The 21,347-nt window shown below is 50.7% G+C and overlaps 1 protein-coding gene across 1 annotated transcript in view; it reads left to right on the top strand.

The window, feature by feature from the left end:
• Positions 1-7,781: 7,781 nt before the first annotated feature.
• Positions 7,782-21,347, top strand: part of TRIM29 (tripartite motif containing 29) — a 31,827-nt gene continuing 18,261 nt past the window's right edge. Inside the window, exon 1 of the mRNA XM_001166572.8 lies at positions 7,782-13,645. Coding sequence (XP_001166572.4) covers positions 12,842-13,645 — 804 coding nt within the window. The 5' untranslated portion in view covers positions 7,782-12,841. The remainder of the gene's footprint in view (positions 13,646-21,347) is intronic.

Here is a 21,347-nt window from a genome sequence, read left to right as displayed (position 1 = left end):
TATATGCACCCAATACAGAAGCATCCAGATTCATAAAGCAAGTTCTTGGAGACCTACAAAGAGACTTAGACTCCCACATGATAATAGTGGGAGACTTTAACACCCCACTGTCAATATTAGACAGATTAATGAGACAGAAAATTAACAAGGATATTCAGGACTTGAACTCAGCTCTGGACCAAGTAGACCTAATAGATATCTACAGAACTCTTCACCCCAAATCAACAGAATATACATTCTTCTCAGCACCACATCACACTTATTCTAAAATTGACCACATAATTGGAAGTAAAACACTCCTCAGCAAATGCAAAAGAACAGAAATCATAACAAACAGTCTCTCAGACCACAGTGCAATTAAATTAGAACTCAGGATTGAGAAATTCACTCAAAACCACACAACTACATGGAAATTGAACAACGTGCTCCTGAATGACTACTGGGTAAATAATGAAATTAAGGCAGAAATAAATAAGTTCTTTGAAACAAATGAGAACAGAGACACAATGTACCAGAATCTCTGGGACACAGCTAAAGCAGTGTTTAGAGGGAAATTTATAGCACTAAATGCCCACAGAAGAAAGCAAGAAAGATCTAAAATCAACACTTTAACATCACAATTGAAAGAACTAGAGAAGCAAGAGCAAACAAATTCAAAAGCTAGCAGAAGACAAGAAATAACTAAGATCAGAGCAGAACTGAAGGAGATAGAGACATGAAAAACCCTTCAAAAAAATCAATGAATCCAGGAGCTTGTTTTTTGAAAAGATTAACAAAATAGATAGACCACTAGCCAGACTAATAAAGAAGATAAGAGAGAAGAATCAAATAGATACAATAAAAAATGATAAAGGGGATATAACCACTGATCCCACAGAAATACAAACTTACCATCAGAGAATATTATAAACACCTCTATGCAAATAAACTAGAAAATCTAGAAGAAATGGATACATTCCTGGACACATACACCCTCCCAAGACTAAACCAGGAAGAAGTCCAATTCATGAATAGACCAATAAAAACTTCTGGGATTACAGATGTGAGCCACTATGCCCGGCCTTAAATTATGTCTTAAGAAATCTAAAAGGACACCATTAAGAAAATTAACAGACAAACCACAGATTTGAAGAAGATATTCAGAAAAGATATATCTGATGAACTTGTTACTAGAATACACAAAGGACTCCTATGATTCAATAACAAAAAGATAAGCAATCATGTTAAAAATGGGCAAAATACTTTTTTTTCTTTTTGAGAGAGAGGGTCTTGCTCTGTTGCCCAGGCTGGAGTGCAGTGGCACAATCCTGTCTCACTGCAACCTCTGCCTCCCTGGCTCAAGCCATCCTCCCGCCTCCCAAGTAGCTGGGACTACAGGCATGTGTCGCTACGCCCAGCTAACAAAAAAAACAGGCAAAAAAAGACTTACACAGATGCTTCACAAAAGAAGATATAGGAATGCCAATGAGCACATGAAACATTGCTTAAACATCATTAGTCATTAAAAAGTGCAGAGTACAACTACAATGTGATACTACTACATACCTACTAGAATGGCTACAATTTAAAAGTCTTACAACAACTGCATGTTAATGAGATCACAGAGCACCTGAAATGCATATACCTTGCTGATGGGAATGCAAAATAGTGCAACCACTTAGGAAACGGTTTGACTGTTTCTCAAAAGGTTAAACTTACATCTACTGCTAGATATGGCAATTCCACTCTTAGGTATTTATCCAGGGGAAATGAAAACATGTCCATAAAAACAAATGTTCATAGCAGCTTTATTCACAATAGTCATGCACAGGAAACAACCCAAATGCTCATCAACAGGAAATCACTAGGTAAATTCTGATGTGTCCATACAGTGGAATCCTAGTCAGCAACTTCAAAGAAATAAACCACGATTCATGCATCCAGATGGATGGGTCCCAGAGACATTATGCTAAGAGAAAGAAGCAAGGCACTAAGGAGTGAATATTGTGCGAGTCCACTTGAGTGAAGTTCTAGATTAGCCAAAAGTAATCTGTAGCTAGAAATTGGATTAGTTGGGGATGGAGGAAATGTAAGAGAATTTCCAGTGAGATGGCAGTGTACCATATTATAATAGGGATGTGGTTTGCTTGGATATAAACATTTTATCAACATTGTAGAGCTACTGTTTGCACATTTTAATGTGTGCAAGTTTTCCCAAAAAATAGTAATGTCAAAAAACAATAAAAATTGTGTGGGTGAAAATACAGTGAAAGGAGAATGGCACGATATGCTCATTGTTGAAGCAGGGTGATGGATACATAGGGATTGAAATTACACTATTGTGTTTACATTGTGTATTTTTGAAGTTTTCCATAATAAAAAGTGAAATAAAGCAAAAGGGAAGAAAACGATAATTATACTTCACAGGGCTGTTTTGCGTTCATACAGACAATGCTGGAGACGGGGTTCTGCCGGCCGTGAAGTGTATTTTGACACAGCTTCTCCATGTGCTCTGCTTCCCCTCTCATTGACTCACTCTGGCTCTTGCTGTCTGCTGCATTCTTACCTTCCTGCCACTCCTGTTTCATTTCTCTTTCCCTCCCACCTAGTTTTCTTCCTTATTCCCTGCTCCATTGCCTTTGGTCCGTTGATGGTTAGATTAGCCCTGGGGCTCAGGGACAGCAGTCCCCAGCTTCAGGGGAGATCATGAGGGAGGGGCTCAGGACAGACACCCCAAGGCATTGCTTCCTGCTCTTTCTTCTTGCTGCTTGCCCACCCCCCAGCTCTGCCACCCTATGTCTCCCCAGGGTGGAGGCAGGCAGGGCTCTTGCCTCACTGTCATCTGAGTGCCAGCACATCCGTAACAGGATGGACAGGCTGCCGTTGTCCCAACACGTCTCCTCCACCTGGCTTCCCTGAAAACTGTCAGATTAGTGGAAATTTGAGCCAGGTTCACAGCCCTGCACCCTGGCCGGCCTCCCTACTGGAGTTGCCCTGCTCTGGGCAGCCTTCCTCCTCAAGCCTTCACCTTCCACCAGACTTGGCCTCACTGCCGCAGCAGTCAGCATCCCACAACCTTGCATCCTGATCTGTTCTTGCCAAGAACCAGCTGAGTGCCTGGCAGTCCTCTGGAAACCTTGGGCTTTGGGGCAGTACCCACAAGTTGCCTGCAGTCTGCGCTGGCTTTGTTCTGTTTTAACCACCCGTGAACTTGACAGATACTTATTGGGCACCACTGTTTGCTGGGCACTGTGTTAGACTCTGTGGCCACAGAGATGGCCTGGACTTACCGCCTGCTGGTGGAAGTGGTGTAAACAGATGCTTTCAATGCAGTGTGGGCAAGGTGGGCCCTGGGGAACTGTGTGAAGCTGTAGCGGCACACGGAGGGGTCACTCAGCCTGGACTGGGGCGGGGAGGTCAGGCAGCCATTCTTGGAAGAAATGCCGACTAAGCTGAGACGCACAGAGGGTGGAGAAGCACCGGAACAGCATGTGGGGCAGCCCGAGGGGCGCACTCGCTTTCTGGGAGCTGCAGATGGTTCAGTCTGGTTCAGCTTTGTGTATGAGGGGAGGGTCCAGTCAAGAGGTGAGGCGTGGAGAGCCCAGCAGCTCCCCTGCTGGAAGCTGCCACACCCAGCCTCCCTGCCTGGATGACGAGGACTCCAAGGTGGGCCCCCGCCCAGCCCTTCCTGGAGCAGCACATGGCTCCAGCAGGATGGCACTGAGATGGTGCCTGAGTGCCCCCTCACTCTGTCCCCTTCCTCCCTCCCATTCCTCTCTCCCTAGAGCCTCAGGCAGGGCAGTGACCTAGGCAGAGCTGGGTCATCTCCTTCCGGGCCATCCACACCTCCCATCTCTGCAGGGTCAGGCTGCCTCCTCCTGCTCCCTGGGCCTCCCCCGAGTGCTCTGCTCTGGGTCTGCATCTGGGTCACGTTTGGGTTATGGCTCCAGCTCTGGTTTGGCTCCTGGGCTCAGCTGTGTCCCCAGGTGAGCCCATACACAGGGAGCCAGGCCTTGCCTGGGATAGCAGAGCAGCTTCTGACCACAGAGCCTCCTCCTGGGATGGGAGTCTCCCCTATTCTGAGCTCAGGAGGCCGGGGTGGGCACAGGTGCTGCCATGTGGAATGAGACGGCTCTGGGGCACCTCAGGAGTAGAGGCTGGAAGAACATGAAGGGCATGGAAAAAACTTAGAGACAGCACAGAAGTAGCTGTTAGACTCAATTTCGTTAGCACACTTGGCTCAGGAGGAAAAAATTCACAGCACAGTTCAAGGGATTAGAGGGAGAGTTCTGGAGTCAGAGTACATGGAGTTGCAAACCTAGTTCTGCTAGTTATTCACCTTGTGACCTTGGGCAGGTTACTGAAACTCTGTGTGTCTCGGTTGCTTCATATTTAAAACGGGAGAATGGAAGTACCCACTTCGTACTCCTTATGGGAGGACTGATTGTTAAGCATGTTAAGGGTCTAGCACAGTGCCTGGTACAGGGTTAGTGCTTAATGAAAATGATAATAATGCTATTTCTTGTCATTATTCTGTCCAGTTTCTCTGATGGACAGAGGAGTGACCTTTGCCCATCACCCACTCAGGGGGGGTCTCCCAGGGGTTTTTCCCCTCCATCCATTGGATGAGAACTTGCAAGTAGCAGGGTATGCCTCACCAACCTCATTTAGGAGGGGAAATGCTTAGGTTTTGGAGCTGAGATACCTGGCTTTATTGATTAATAGTTGAGTGACTGAGGGCAAATTGCTTAACTTCTCGGTCTTAATTTATTCATCAGTAAGATGAGGCTAATGTTCTCTCAGGGGTTAGTAGTGAAGTCCAGACAGCACGAATAGATGGTACAGGGCTGAGCCCGGCTCTGCTGTGTGGCCTTGGGCAAGTTGCTTTACCTCTCTGGGCCTTTATTTCCTTACCTATACCATGTACCATGGAATTAGGGGTACTCTATATGAAGTGCTTGGCATAGAGTATGCCCTCAACAAAGAATAGTAGCCAGCCTTGTTATTCTGATGGTGGCAATGACGATGAAGGAGGGAAGAAGCTCAGGGTCTGGGAGGGAACTGGTCGAGTCTGGATGTTTCTTGGGAGTCAGTGCTACTGCAGCCTCAGGATAAGGGGCGCGTCTTCTTTTCCCTAATGCCTTCCTGAATTGGGGCAGGTTCATACTCAATGTGCGTGGAAGGAGTGAGGAAGAAAGACATCTTCTGAGGTCTGAGGAAGACAAGTTGCAGTTAACACTGCAACAAGGAACAAGCCCAGGGCACAAGCTTCTCTCTGATTGACCCCATGTAAGCTCTGGGCCTCCTGGGCTGACACTCCACTGTGCCCAGGGGCAGGGCCAGGGAGTGCTGCTGGGCTATCCCCACCACGCCTGTTCAATTTGCTCTTTGATTTTTTTTTCTTTGCTCTTATTTTTCACAATTCTGGGGAAATTGGTGTCTAGAATTCAAATAGCAAAGAGAAAACCCAGAGGTCATCTAATTCATTTCCTAACACAAATAACCTCCCCACAAGTCCTGTGAAATAGTTGATGTTATTTGGGCAAGGCAGGCACCCCACTGTCTAACTTCAATCCCTCTAGCTGCCTGTTAGTCGGTTCCCCATCCCCTCTGACTTTGCCCTCTAAAGGGATGGAGAGAAACCGACCAGTGCCTCCATCCAAATAACCCTCTCTAGGTAAAGAAGGGTGTTATTAAAACACCCCTTCTCCAGGCTAAGTAATCCCAGTGCCTTTAACCCTTTCCTCTCAGGTCCTGTTTTCCAAGTCTTTAATTATTTTCACTGCCCTTCTCTGCATTTTAGGATGCAACCCTATAATCATAGAATTTCAGGGCTGGAAGGTACCTGGGAGATGACATGGAGGAGAGCCAGGAGCAGACGGTTAGAAGCCTTGCCCGCCCCAGCTTCTGGAGCAGGAAGAAAGCCCTGGCAATTCCTCTTCACCAGGCCGTCTCCAGTCCTTCTCCAGCGGAGAAAATCCTGCTCATTTTCCCTCAAAGTGAAATATTCAACAAAAACGTACTGAATAGTTCTTGGGAGCCAGGCACAGTCTCGGCATTTTCACAATTTCTCACCTTCCCTAATCCCCCAACAGTCCTGCCAGGGAGCTAGGATCAGCCTCATTTCGTAGGCAAGGAGACTGGCTCAGAGAGATTAAGTAACTTGCCCAAATTCACATATCAAGAAAGTTCTGGGGCTCTTCCACCCCAGGTCTGGCTGCACCCACAGCCAGCCAGTCCCTCAGGCCCCGGGTGAAGTACTTCTCCCATGGAGAAACCCTGACAAAGTTCTGGGCAGCCCTAGCTGGGCTGTAGCAGGACTCAGGATCCCGCAGAGAGACAGAGCCAATAGGACCTATAGTTATATGAAGAGATTTGTTTCCAGGAATTGGCTCATGAGATTGTTGGGGATGACAAGTCGGAAATCCAGAGGGCAGGCAGGGGCTGATTCTGCAATCTTGGGGCAGAACTTATTTTTCTCTGAGAAACCTTGGTTTTTAACCCTTAGGGCCTTCCCACTGATCAAATGCAGTACACCCACATTATTGAGGATAATCTCCTTTATTTAAAGTCAACGGACTGTAGGTGACTTCACTCTCACAGCAACACCCAGATTAGTGTTTGATTAAATGACTGGGTGCTGTAGCTTAGCCAACTTGACACAGGCAAGTACCCATCACAGCACTGTTTATGGGTGTTGATGGGTGGGGGGGCACAGGGTCCCCAAGGCATCTGATCCAATGGGCATTTTCCACAGAGTCCTAAGCCAGTGTTGGGAAGCTGGCAGGGGACTTGAGGACCTCCCCATTATGCAAGAGTCCTAGGTCAATTTGTACTACCAGACCCAGACCTGATCACCTTCCCCTGGGGATGCCCTGTCTTGATGCTGCTCAATTGAGAGCTACAGTTAGGACCCAGTGTCTTCTCAGGGGATAAAAGCCTTGGAAGTATAGCAGGACAAGCCACAGACAAAACCCCTCAGGCACCGAGTTAAAGAAGGAAGGGCTTTATTTGGCTGGGAGCTTCAGCAAGACTCACGTCTCCAACAACCACGCTCCCCGAGTGAGCAATTCCTGTCCCTTTTAAGGGCTTACAACTCTAAGGGGGTCTGCGTGAAAGGGTCGTGATCGATTGAGCAAGCAGGGTGTACGTGACTGGGGGATGCATGCACCGGTAATTAGAATGGAACAGAACAGGACAGGGATTTTCACAGTGCTTTTCTATACAATGTCTGTAATCTATAGATAGCATAACCAATTAGGTTATGTTATCTAACCGATTAGGTTATGTCTTTAACTACCAGGCCCAGGGTGTGGCGCCGGGCTGTCTGCTTGTGGATTTCATTTCTGCCTTTTAGTTTTTACTTTTTCTTTCTTTGGAGGCAGAAATTGGGCATAAGACAATATGAGGGGTGGTCTCCTCCCTTAGAAGGAGCCAAGGGTAGGAGCAAGAGGACCGTTGCTTGAATCCTAAGGGACCCAGTGAACTAACAGCCCTTGAGGGTGAGGACAGTATCTTCTTATTCTCTGTACACTGGGGCTGAGACCATGCCCAGCCCCCTGGAGAGGTGCCACAAATGTCTTTTCCTTTTACTTCCCCTCCCCTCCCAGGTAGGGTACCTGAAACCCTCCGGGCAGGTAGAAATCAGTCCTGTTTTTGAAGGGCTTCCGAGAAAGGAATTTATGATCACAGAAACAGTACTGCTCCATCTATAGAGTTCTTCCTAATATATAATCTAAATCCTTCCAATTTCAGGACAAATTCAGTTGTATTAGGATAACAGGCATGAGAAAATTAGACTTTAGAAATTTTATTATTGCTATAAAGTTTTGAACCGCCATAGGCTTTTTGCTGCTGTCTACAGCTAGAGGTATGAAAAGAGGACAAGGGCACCAAGAAGTCAAAAGAGACTGGGCGCGGTGGCTCATGCTTGTGATCCCAGCACTTTGGGAGGCCAAGGCCAGTGGATCACTTGAGGTCAGGGGTTCAAGACCAGCCTGGACAACATAGTGAAACCCGTCTCTACCAAAAAATACAAAAATTAGCTGGGCGTGGTGGCACAGGCCTGTAGTCCCAGGCACTGGGAGGCTGAGGTGGGAGAATTGCTTGAACCTGGGAGGTGGAGGTTGCAGTGAGAGATCACACCAAGGCATTCCAGCCAGGGCAATAGAGTGAGACCCTGTCTCAAAAAAAAAAAAAAAAAAAGAAGTCAAAAGAACCATGTAAGCATTAAGACTGGATGAGACTCTTCCCCTCACAGAAACAATTACCTCATAGCTTCCCTTTTGCAGGGCCAGAGGCTCAGTTCCTTAACTCCAATTGAACAGTACACTTTCATTTATAGAGTATTTATGTTAGACCCAAAGAAGAACTTCCTGCAGCAAGCAGTCCTAAAGCTTGAAATGAATGGCTGAGGGAAGCTATGAAATCTTTTTTCTTGCCGGCCTTTTAAATAATATATAGTTCTTTAAAAGATACATCAAAGACTTTCTTGATATAGCCTTGCCCAGGGGCAAGGGGATGGACCGGTTGACCACTCCCTCCCAACCCTGGGACTCCAAGGAAGCCTGAGAAGTTTTCTCCTTTTAAGGGGTTTCCTCTTTCATCTAAAGATGATTGGTGACAGAATCAGGTGTTCCCAGGCCACACAGTAGGTAAGTGAAGGTGGCTCCACCTGCTGAATCAAGGGAGGCTGCCAGGAAGGGAACAGCTTTGAGGTGCCTCATGGGAGAAGCCTGGGAGGAGGCTTGGGGTTGGCCCGCGGGTGCGTGTGGGAGGAGGGACTCTGTGGGGGCTTTTAGGCATGCCTGGTCTGACAGGGCCAAGCAGGAAGAGGTAGAAGTTGCCTCTGCTCCATAGGAATCCTTCTCTGGAAGCCACACCTGCCAGCTCTTCTTACCTTCTAAAGCTTGCAAGGGATGAGGCAGGGGCTGGCAGCCAGTCACATCTCACCACCACCTGGTATAGGGAGAAACATTGCAGCAGGAAGACTTTAAGCTAGACCAGAGGGAGAACAGGGTGAGATGTGGGAGGAGTGACTGGCGTGGGGGACTTCACGGGCTCCCTTTCTTTCAAGGCCTTTAAAAGTGAAGAGGCCTCTCTGCCACAGCAGTGCAGATGATGGTCTCTGGGGGCTTTTTGCCAAGTTGCACAGGACACATAGGCTCTGAGGGCCATTAGGAAATGCCCTTTATGGAACCTGTGCAACTGAGTTTGAGGCTGGAGAGGGGCAGGACCTCAGCAGACGGGGTTGCCTGTAGTCAGGTCCTGAGTGAGGGCCTGGGGAGCTTGGGGAGCGATCACCTTCCTGTGAGGTGTGCAGTGCCCATCCAGACCTCAGACCTCCAGGGGTGGGAATCCTCTTCTTTGGTTCAGCTCCAGGAGGGATGTTGGGGTGGTGGGATGAGGGCTTGGGGACCAGCCCTGAAGGGACAATTGTTTGCTTCTTTTCAGCTCTTGGCTTCTGGGATCTCCAGGAGACTCTACCTTCTGCTAGGCATTTGGGTAGAGCAGTCCCTCAAGGGAGGAGGGGCCCTGCACCCTGGCCTAGGAGAACCAAAAGACCAGTCAACCAGCACCCACTGAGAATTCGGCTGAATAAATATCTGCTGAGTCAAGTCAAACACTGTCTCTGTAGCCAGGGAGGCCACTTATGTGCATGGAAACTGAGCCATGCTCATCCTGGTTGGAGAGACCGGCCTCTCTCAGCACATGCTGGTTCCTCCCTCCTCTGAGCAGCCCAAGCCCCTCACACATATTTATCTCATTCACTGTTCATGCCAAATCCAAGTGATTTGCTTACTGATCTCTCCTCCCACTAAACTATGAACTCCCCAAGGGCATGATCTGGGACTCCTTCCTGTCCGTATGATCAGTCCCTTGCCTAACCCTGGCCCATGGTAGGATGCTCAACAACTATGTGTGAATGAATGAATAATTAACAACACCAGGTGGGCTGAGCTAAATGCTTCCTGAGTAGGACAGGCAGGGATAGATGTTACAGGGGTTGAATGGGGGCAGTGGTCACTGGGCTTGGGTTAGGGAAAGCCTCTTGGAAGAGAGAAATTCGCCTCATCTTCCCTTTGCCTTGAATCACTTGAACCTGTTCCCCTGACATCCTCCAGCATCCATCTTTCTATCCTCCCTCTTATGTCTTCCACTTTGATCATGCACTAGTCCTCCAGCGATGCGTTGGAGCAGGCTCACTGGCTTGGGAGAGCTGACTGTGTGCATCTCTTTCCAGTGCTCTTCACATTGGTAGCTTGAGACTGACTAGGGTGAAATTTTCAAATCCTACAAACCAGTGCTTTTTTGCCTGGAAGAGTCCGTTGCTAAACTTTTATCAGCATACCCTTGCAATCCACTCACTCACCTACTTACTGCCTATCTGTCTCCTTCCTTCCTTACTCTTCCCTTCTCTTTCCTCTCTCCTTCCCATGTATCGCCCTTTCTTTCTCTCTTCTTCCATTCTTTTTAAAATTCTTTTACCCATTTCTTCAACTATCTGTCCATCCATCCATCCACCCATTTCCTTATTCATATTCATCTAGCTTTTACTTATTTCATTCACCCATCCATCTACCCATCCATCCATTCATCCATTTGTTCATCATCCAACCACCCACTTATCCATTATCTACACATCTTATCCATCTGTTCATTTATTTCCCAATTCACATTCATCTAGCTTTAACTTCTTCCATGCATCCATCCATCCATCCATCCATCCATCCGTCTGTCCATCCACCCACCCACAAATATTCTCTGAACATCTACTCTGTGTCAGCCTATTCCTAAGGTTCAGAATCTTTCCCCAGATTTCTGGAAGATGGGTGCATGAACTGTAAGAACTAGCGGAGGCCCTCCAGGGTGCCCCAGGCTCATCCAGCATTGATGTTGGACTGTAGCCAAAACCCAATGACTTTCCTCTTCTGTTTCTTTGTGTCCTCTCTGTTCTTTTCTCCTCACCGCCTGTTCTCTCCAGGTTAGGGAAATATTATTAGGGAAAGGGGGAGGGGCATGTCCCAATCCAGCAGGCCAGGACAGGACTTCCCTCTCTCCTTCTCCCTCCATACCTCAGGCAAGAGCCCAGAGAAATTGGGCCTGGCATTTTGAGTAAGTGTCCCCCTCCCCAGAAGGCCCAACGAGCTCTTAGCCAATTCACCAGTGAGTTCAAACAAGAGGGGGCTCCTTTGGGGCCCACAGACAGAGACCTCAGGCAAGAGGAGAATCCCCGTCATGAAGCCAGCACTCCCCACGCCAACACCACCCCACATACATCCTCTCATAAGTGAACTGCTTTGTGAGCTGGGCTTGTCTCTGCCCTTGTTCCCAGGGGCTGTTTTTGCAAAGGATTAGCTGCTCAGCCTGGTGAGGCAAAGGGGCGGGGGCTTCCTAGCTTGACCTGGATTGGAGGGGAAGGAAGGGAAACCCACTCCCCTCCACACAGCCCAGAACCTGCCATGCCAGCCTCACCTACTGTCTGCTCTGCCCTGCCCAGCCTGGCCTTGGAGAGGCACGGCCCTTTCCTTAGGGGTTTGGAGGCTTCCTAGGACCAGGTCAATGGGTCAGAGCCCAGAAGTGGCTGGGGGGCATGTCCTACAAGAGCTAAGGGTCCCTGGTGTTCCGCAGGGGCCACGGAGAGGAAGGGGATGAAGTTTGTTTTTCTCACTTTTCTTCCTGAGGTCTGTATTTATATGATAGTCATATTTGAACAGGTGACTTCTGAGATTATCTGAATCTCACACTTTGCTGACCTCTTTTTGGAGGGCATTGCTTGTGGCCTGGCCCAGAGAGGATGGGCAGGTGTTTTCTGAGTCACACAGCAGACCAAGTGTGGAGACAGGTGAGAGTCAAGTGTTTGGGCCCTGAGGACCCAACCACCTGGGCTGGCATTGCTTGGATTCCCCTCATTGTTGTGCCTTGGTCATTTGAATCCACGCAGGTAGCAATAATCTAAGGTCTATATGTATCTTGTTGGGGCCATTGGGATAGGACAGACTCTCAGAAGCCATCTTCTGATGAGATATTCAGGTGACTCCATGACCACCCAGCTGAAGAAGGGACTTTGGCTTCTCAAAGGCTTAGGGTTCAAATCCCAGCTCGGCCACTTGACTTAGGCCAGTGAGTTATCTTCTTAAAGCCTGTTTTCTCATCTGTTAAAAAGGGGTAATTGAACAGGTTTTAGGGAAGCCCGAATGAGCTCGTATATATGCAATACCTAGGAAAGTGCCTGGAGGTTGGCAAGTAGGGTTCAATACTCAGTAGCCAAATCAAATGGAACCCATCCTTCCCCCTTAAGGTGAAAAGCAGCGTTACAGTCCCAGGGTGGACAATCTTTCCTCTGAAACTCAGGCCTGCAAATTACAAGGCTATTTGGCTTGTGTGACCCAGTTAACAGCCCTGTGTCCGGTAGGCCTCTGCAGACACCTCACCTTCTGCCCCAGGGGCCTCTGGGCTCAGTGAAGCCTGCCCACCTGTGAAGACGGAGACTCCCCGCTCCCCGGATGAGAAGCAAGTGCGTCAGAGGGAAGCAGCCCAACTGGTTGCTGGGTTGTGGAAAATAATTAAGCTGGGGGAGAAAAAACACTTCTTTTAAAAATCAGGTTAGGGATGAATGTGCAGGGCGTGGTTCCTGTGCAATTATCTGCTCTGCTGGCTGCGGGGCTGCCTGCTTCTCCCGGGCCGCTGTGTCAGGCTTGTGCCTGTTGCTCCTCCCCTCCACTCCTCCCCCTCCTCCTCCTCACAGGTGTGTCTCTAGTCCCCGTGGTTGCCTGCCCCACTCCCTGCCGAGACGCCTGCCAGAAAGGTCACCTATCCTGAACCCCAGCAAGCCTGAAACAGCTCAGCCAAGCACCCTGCGATGGAAGCTGCAGATGCCTCCAGGAGCAACGGGTCGAGCCCAGAAGCCAGGGATGCCCGGAGCCCGTCGGGCCCCAATGGCAGCCTGGAGAATGGCACCAAGGCTGACGGCAAGGATGCCAAGACCACCAACGGGCACGGCGGGGAGGCAGCTGAGGGCAAGAGCCTGGGCAGCGCCCTGAAGCCAGGGGAAGGTAGGAGCGCCCTGTTCGCGGGCAATGAGTGGCGGCGACCCATCATCCAGTTTGTCGAGTCCGGGGACGACAAGAACTCCAACTACTTCAGCATGGACTCTATGGAAGGCAAGAGGTCGCCGTACGCAGGGCTCCAGCTGGGGGCTGCCAAGAAGCCACCCGTTACCTTTGCCGAAAAGGGCGAGCTGCGCAAGTCCATTTTCTCGGAGTCCCGGAAGCCCACGGTGTCCATCATGGAGCCCGGGGAGACCCGGCGGAACAGCTACACCCGGGCCGACACGGGCCTTTTTTCACGGTCCAAGTCCGGCTCCGAGGAGGTGCTGTGCGACTCCTGCATCGGCAACAAGCAGAAGGCGGTCAAGTCCTGCCTGGTGTGCCAGGCCTCCTTCTGCGAGCTGCATCTCAAGCCCCACCTGGAAGGCGCCGCCTTCCGAGACCACCAGCTGCTCGAGCCCATCCGGGACTTTGAGGCCCGCAAGTGTCCCGTGCATGGCAAGACGATGGAGCTCTTCTGCCAGACCGACCAGACCTGCATCTGCTACCTTTGCATGTTCCAGGAGCACAAGAATCATAGCACCGTGACAGTGGAGGAGGCCAAGGCCGAGAAGGAGGTAAGTGCTGGGGCCCCTCCTGCCCCTCCAGGCCTCTCCTCTCTCACCCCACCCCTCCGAACTTCATCTTCTCCACTCGGGCTTCCTCGGGTTTGGGGCTTAAGTTTCTACTGTCCTTGGCTCTTTTAGAAAACATTTCTTTCCCCTCATGCACCCTGTCCCCACTAATCCCAGCTGGGGATCAGAGGTGGCTCCCCAATCCCCTAAGGTCTCAGGAGACAGGGACATTTTCTAGATGAGCGGATGGAGACTCAGAAAAGATTGGGGGCCTGACCAAAGTCATAGGATAAATTCGAGTCAGGTTAGAGAGTATGACCCAACTGCACAGACCTCACTTCTGGGCTCTGTGCCTGGCTGAGGTGTTTCTCTCTTCTTCTTCTTTTCCTTCTCCCTCTTCCTCTTCTTCCTCCTCTTCTTCTTCTTTTATTTTTTTTTTTTGCTTTGAAGAAGAGATAATTCCTCCAACCTGAGTCAGACTGGCCCCTGGGGAATGGATTGTGGGTGAGGAAAGATACTAGAAGGAGAGAATTTTGGGGCCCACTGAAAGGTCCTTCCTGCTGTCTTTGTAGTTTTTATTGTCGTACAGTGGCTTCTTGTTCTAGCTGATCCCCAGCTGGTCTCTTGACTTCCTCCACAGCCTCCTTTATCCTTCTCCCAGCTGGGCCCTGTGTTTTGCGTGTGTGGTTGCGTGTGGACACACATATTCCTGCAGGCGGACACCGTTGGGGAAGTTTGGAGTTTGTGTGTGGATGGCGTGTACGTGTACAGCTAGTCCCTGACTTAGGATGGTTTGATTTACAATGATGTGAAAGTGCTATGCTTTCAGTACAGTATTCCATAAAATCCAACACTTTATTACAAAATAGGCTTTGTAGTAGAAGATTTTGCCGAACTGTCGGCTAATGTAAGTGCTCTGAACAAGTTTAAGGTAAGCTAGGTTAAACTATGATGCTTGGTAGGCTAGGTGTATTAAAAGCATTTTTGACCTATCACATTTTCAACTTACAATGGGTTTATTGGTAAATAACCCCATCACAAGTTGAGGAGCATCTGTATATGTGTTTATTTTATGTGCACGTGGGTGTTTTTGTGCCTTTGTGGATGTTTGCATGTATTCGTATATGTGATACGTAAGTGTGTTTGCATGAGTTCTATGTGACTGTGCCTGTACTTCTATGGGGAGGAGCAGAGGCAAGTGCAGGCTTGTGGATGTAGCATACCTGGGGAAGGTGATTTGGGCAAAGGGCCCAGCTGTGGCCACTGCCTTTTGCCCCACAGATGTGGGGCTCACTCTTCCCTAAGGTACACAGCTTCCTGCTGTGGGTGGCCTTCCTGGGGCAAACCTTCCTGGCCTCCAAAGCAGTGAACTCCACTTTCCTGAAGAGCTTCTGCATGCCTCAGATCTGGACAGCAGAGGATTCCTTCCTGCCCAGCCTTCCTGACCAGGAGGAGCTGGTTGATTACTCTTTCCCTTCATCTCTCACCCCTACCCCTGGACAGAAAGGGCTGAGGTAGAGAGGGGAACAGACTCACAGATTCCTTCCAGAAGCCTCGTTTGGCCCAGGAAGAAGATGTTTCCAGCTTCCCCCATCTTCTGACTCCAGCGTGGCCTCAGGTTTCATACTGAGAGATATAGATGGGACGGGGCCATGAAACTCATTCTAGGGAGTTTACTTGGGAGGTTAGACAGAACAAGAGGCAATCATCCTCATCACAGCAGCTGAGAAATTGCAGAGCCTCAGACAAGGTTTTAGGAAATGTGACCGAGTTCCAGTCCCAGTTTTTGCCTCTAACTAACTGTAAGGCTGTGAATAAGTCCTTTCCATGCTCAGTCTCATTCTCCCAAGGGGTGAGGCTAGATTGTTGGTTTTCAAATTACCCCACAGAGCCCTGGAATTCTTAGACATGTCTTCGAGGCCTCAGGATGAGGAGGGGGCAAAGAAGTGTCAAGAAGGCGGAGCGTTCAGGTTCCCACCTCGACTACAAGCAAAGGACATTCTTATTGATTATCTTCTATGTGGGTTTGGCCTCAAATTTGGTCTGAACCAAGGATATCTCTGCTTAAGCCTGGGCACCCCTGGAAGAGGTGGTTCTGGTGGGCAGGAGGGTCTTGGGCAGCCCTATGTGGATGTGCCAGGAGCTCAGAGTTCAGAGTTCAGGTTCTGGCATGGGGGCCGCTGAGGGACTCACAGTTCTTCCTTGAGGGAGGGCTCATGATGTGGGTCAGGAGGCAGGGCTCATACACACAAACAGGACTGGGGAGCACCCGTCTAGTTACGCAGAGCGGCTAGAAGTTAACATCAAGCCATAGTAGACAGAATGCCAGGCCAACAGAGTATTAGCCACCCCCTCAGTGTCCTCCCTCACCTTGCAAATAGGGACACAGGCACAGAGGAAGGAAGGGGCCTATCCAAGGTCCTTGTTTGAGGAGGAAGCCCCCTAAGCCCTCTTCCAGTGTTTGAGAGTGCCTCAGGGAAAGGGTCCCAAGGGGATGGGATTGGGATATGTGTGTTTTAGGAGAAAATGCCTGGTCCTCTAAAGTGACTGTGATGGTGGGAGCTTCAGGTAGCCTCCGTGTGTGTGCACACACATGTGCACCTGCAGCATAGGGCTAGGCAGGGAGAAGTGGAGCCAGGAAGCCAGGAGACTGAGCTGGGCACACGGGCTGTCTCGGCCTGGCTCTGCTGGAATGTCACAGGTGGGGGACATTGGCACAGAGCAGGGTTAGTGGGTAGATGGGCCAAAGTGAATGAGCATGCCAGTCCTGGCATCCTTTTGAGGCATCTCCTGCAGACCCAAACATCAGCCCACGCATAGCTGTTTGCAAGTGGCCTTGTTCAGAACCTGTTCTGCAGGCCAGTGGTGAAGGCCCAGGTGATATAGCCTCAGACCTGCCTCGGTTGGTTGTGTGAGGCTACGATGACACCCAGGGCTGTGGGTGCCTGTCTTCTGGGCCTCAGCTCTACCTACAGACTCTGAGCAGAGTCTCTGTTAGAAAAAGATCACTTGGTGCGGCAACATGACAGCACCTTCCTCTGGTGGTCCCTGGGTCAGCATGTTTCCAGTTCCACCCCAAATGTCACAATAGGCCTCATACATGTCCTCCTGTCTTCCCCTCTGCCACTGAACACTTCCCAGGCTAGGTTAGGTGGGTGAGATTGAAATGTACACATACATCCCTTTCTGTGTCTTATGGCCCTTCCTTCTGCCTATCTCAAGCTTCAGCAGGCCAGGATGTTAAGACCTCCTGGGTGGATGGCTGGCTGCTCTTGGGGGGCCCTGCCCTGTCATGGATCTGGCCTGCTCTGGGGTGGCAGCATGACGAGGCATGTGTGGAGGTCACTCAGCTAGGAGCATTGCTTTGGAGAGGCTTAGCCTCACGCCTCCTCCACTCTCTCAACCCCACCATTTGGTTCAGTTCAGTTCTCTCACCACATCTGTGGCTTTGTTTCTCGTCTCATTCCCAAATCTAACACAAAAGCTGAGCCACTGGCTGCTGGGCATGGGCAGCCGCTGGTCCTTGCTTTTCTGAGCAGCGCTGGTCTGCCCAGGAAAGCTCTTTGGGATTCAGGAAGGGGAGCCAGGCTAAAGGCCAGGGTGCCCTGGAGGGGCTGGGCCCACTTTCCCTGGAGACCTTGGTGACTTTGGGGGAGAATGCTTGCCCTGGGACAGGGTGGGTGAGAAAGGAGGTAGGGGGACCTCTCTGGGTGCTAAGGGGGAAATAACAAAATAAAAGAGGCTTGGAGACAGGAAGCAGGGGAGCAAAGTGACAGGCAGGCAGGAGGCAACCCAGTGTCTGTGGCACACACCTGAGTGCCAGTGCCGGGCCCAGCATGTCCTACTTGTAGATGAAGAAACAAGGTCAAAGTCGTCAAGAGACTTACACAAGTTACAGCACTCAAGAGTGGCAGAGCTGGGATTCCTCTCCGCTATTTTAAGCCTTTTTATTCCTGTAGGATTGGAAGGGTCTTCTTGAGATCACCGAGTCCAGTGGCTCCCAAACAGCAATCCCCAGACCAGAATCAGCTGGTGAATTGTTGAAACACAGATTCCCAGGCCTTAGCCCAGGAGGTATTTTAAAGGTCTCCCTAGAGAATTCTAATGTGTAGCTGGGTTGGGAATCAGAGATCTAGTCCAATTTCACCACAAGGAAACCAAGGCCCAGGAAGGGGAGGTTCCCACTGTGCCTGCGTCCCCATCTGCAAGGTGAAGGAGGAGACTGAGGGGGCTGCTAACTCTCTGTGGGCCTGGCATTCTGTCTTCTTCCCCACTCTTGGCTGGAGATGGCCAGGGTGATACCTTCCTTGCCCCATCTCACCCCTCCCCTGACCTGAGGCTGTGAGGAAGCAAAAGGAACAGTAAATCTCAGTCAAACAGACTAACTGATCCTGGGCTGTTTTACGTCCGAGTGGAAATGGGGAAATCTATCCAGCATTTCAGATTCTTATCCAGATAATTACCATTTGTCTGAGAGTACAAATTTGGCAATTAACTGGCTCATTTGGCAAATGTCACAGCCGACGGCCCATGTAGTGAATTCAGGCCAGGGGAAGATCATGGCCAGTCCTCTCCTCCCTGGAGCCAGTGCAGGTACACCTATCCGGGTGGGTGCTCAGGTGTGTCTCCACCTGAAGACCACATCCAGGTTGAGGCACTGCTAGCTGCTGCACCACCCATCTGCTCTCGGGAAAACCTCTGCTCACCCAAGGCTGAAGGATTTCAAGGTTAGGTGGCCCATGCAGGGCCCGTTCCTGGCATCAGAGAGCAAGAGGCAAACAGACAGGTGTGGGAGAAGGGAACAAAGGAGTCATTTAGGGACAGGCCTGGGCAGGGAGGAATGAAGCGGAGAGTAGGAAGTCAGGAGGGAGGTGTGGGCAGGGCGGGACTGTGGGGATCAGAGGCCCTGTCAGCCATCAGGGCCTTCAACCACTTTCTGAGGGAAGAGGGAGAGAGGGAGAGAGAAAGCTGGGGCCTCAGAGGACAATGGGGAGGGTGCTGGGAGGGAAGTGGGGGCAAAAGGAAAGAGATGGAACTGCCAAAGTGCCATCTGCGAGGTGAAGGGAGCATGGGAGGGCTTAGGCCAGCAGGAGTGAAGGGGAAGGACGATGCCACAGAAGACACACAGGACAGCCTAGTGCCACCACCTCTAGGTGCGCCTCTTGAGGCACAGAATAGGATCTGAGTCCTGTTGTTGCAGCTTGGCCTTACCACTTTCCAACTGTGAGAACTCAGGCAAGCTGTGTAATCTTTATAGGCCTCGGTTTTCACACCTGTGAAGTCGGAGGGATAATGCCACTTACCTCCACAGGAGGCTTTTGCTGGTTAAAGGAGAAAAGTCCTGGCACACAGTAGATGCTCAGTAATCAACACTGCCTTCCTTCCCTCTCCTAGTGTTGAAGGAGAGCCCAGCGTCTTTTAAACCTTCCCATGTTATATTACTTCCTATACAGGAAAAATTGCCAAGAGCTGAACAGACACAAGGTGCATCTCTAGATGTCACCCCAAATGCTCCTCCCCCGACAGGGTAGGACTCATCCCAGAGGTGAGAAAGGACCATTCTAGCAGCACAGAGTTCCCAGTCCATGGGAACTCCAAGAGCCTGCTGTGTCCTGCCGGTCTGGTCTTGCAAGACATGCTGTGGGAACAAGGCCCCTTCCCAGCCTGTGTCCGACTTCTTCAGTGCCCCAAAGAAATAGGAGGCCAAGTCTCTCCTCCACCCTGACCGACTCTTCTGCCCACAGCTGCAGACAGTCTCCCCTTCTGACCCTGCCCTCACAGGTTTCCACATCATCCGCCAACACCTCTGGCTCTACTCTCCACCCCTCGGTGCTCAACTAGCCCTGTTGCCCTCTTCCCTTGTTCTCTTACACAGGATGGACTCCTGGGGGACTGGCCTCTCCCTGCCCTTGGCCTAGACACTTCTTTGTTCTAATCCCCATTGAATTCTGCATCCCTGAACTCACTATCTCCTTCGTCTGTCTTGGCCAATGAATCCACGCTCACCTGGGGAGACCTTTCCTCCTCTGCAGCCCCAACCATGCAGCCCTCACCTGGTCTCCCTGTGCACTTCTGCTCACTCCAGGCACTCAACTCCTGGCCTTCACCTTCTCTGGTCAGACCTTCTGCCACTTGCAGGTGGTTAGTCCACCCCCATCCCCTTTTGTCCTCCTTCATTTCCACCAGTGTCCTCCAATCTTCAATTATCCATGAGCTACGCTTCCCTCTTGCATTCAGCCCAGTGTCTTGACCTCGCCAGCCTATGCACTCCCTACTGTTCACTCTATGTCCGGACAGTGTACACACTCCATCTGGATCCCAATCTGACAGCGTACACTATCTTCACCACTGAACACCACCAACCCCTCACCTGACCACATCTGCTGTGCTCCTCACTTGCCAATGCCGGGCCCACCTTCCCACCATGCTGCACACACTGCTGCGAGCATGGTGTGAGTGAAAGCACCCAGCCTGGCCCCTGGTCCATGGAAAGTGCCCACACAATAGTGATGATGGGAACCATTGCTCAGACAGTGCTCACGCTGTGCCAAATGCTTTCTGGGGGCTTCACTCCCAATCTCAGGGCATCCCACAGCTTCCCTGGAAGGCAGGTCCTCTTCCTGCTCCCATGGACCAGACAGGGCTACTGAGGCACAGAGAAGCCAGGCAACTTTCAGAGGCACCTGCTGTCCTGTGCTCCTGGGGAGCTCCCTCTGAGCCCACCATTGCTCATTTCATGGAAGGGCTGCCCATCTCCTATTTGAGACAGGACTTTTACCAGTGCTGGGCCCTGGCCTATGGTGGGAGGGATTGTGTTTTGTTCTCTGCTTTCCTTTCCATCAGATCTTGTTCTCAGGGTGGTAAGGTGGGGTGAGGAACCCAGGTGCCAACTCCTCCATCACTGAGCTGGGTCAGGAGGTTGGGGGTCTCCAGCTGTTCCCTGACCTCAGACTTCACTCAGGAGTTCTCCAGGGATGAGAAAGGTGCTTGGGACAGACCCCCAGTCCACTCTCTTGGACTCTTCCTCACAGCTCAGATCTGCTTGCCAAGTCCAGCCTCCTCGGAGGCCTTTGGGGATGTGGGATCTGCCAGCCTGTGTTTCCTGGGCTCTTGGGCTCTGCATCGTCAGAGAGTGTGAGGGTCGAGTTTCTGCCATTACAGTGGGCCTGCTTTCTCTGTTTTCCACTGTCTCACCACCTTATTTAGTGGCTGCTGGCTTCTCTCCAGCCTTTTTTCCAGAGATGGGGCCAAATCTCCATCCTCATCTCCTTAGGCCCTCTTTTCCATCTCTGGTGATGGTAGTTTCCATGCTATGGCATTTCCAGCCTTTTGCTGGTGGGGCAAATGCTACTGAGAACAACTCTGAATCTCCCTGCCTGGAGAGCCCAGGAATGTGGTGGTGGGGGCGGGGAGGCCAGGGATTCAAGGACTCTCTGGGAAGCTCTGTGGCTCTTGCCCCATGACTTCCCCACCCTCTGGGCACCTTTTCCAGGAAAGCCAGGGAAGCTCTATCTGCCATCGGATCCACTTCTCTGGGTGCCTGCAGCAGGTCCCCTGTTAGCACTCCCTTGGCCCGGTGGAGCGTTCAGAAGGTGTGCCGCATGGTGTTGCATGTGCCCAGGTGCTCATGACTCCTGGCTGATGGGACTCCCATTCCTAGAGGTTTGTGGCTTCCTCACCTTGACTATTCTTTTGGGCTCCTCAA

Source organism: Pan troglodytes, chromosome 9, assembly GCF_028858775.2.
Source record: "Pan troglodytes isolate AG18354 chromosome 9, NHGRI_mPanTro3-v2.0_pri, whole genome shotgun sequence".
NCBI classification, from domain to species: Eukaryota; Metazoa; Chordata; class Mammalia; order Primates; family Hominidae; genus Pan; species Pan troglodytes.
Note: the sequence above shows the minus strand (reverse complement) of the source record. Positions and strands in the feature narration are given on the sequence as shown.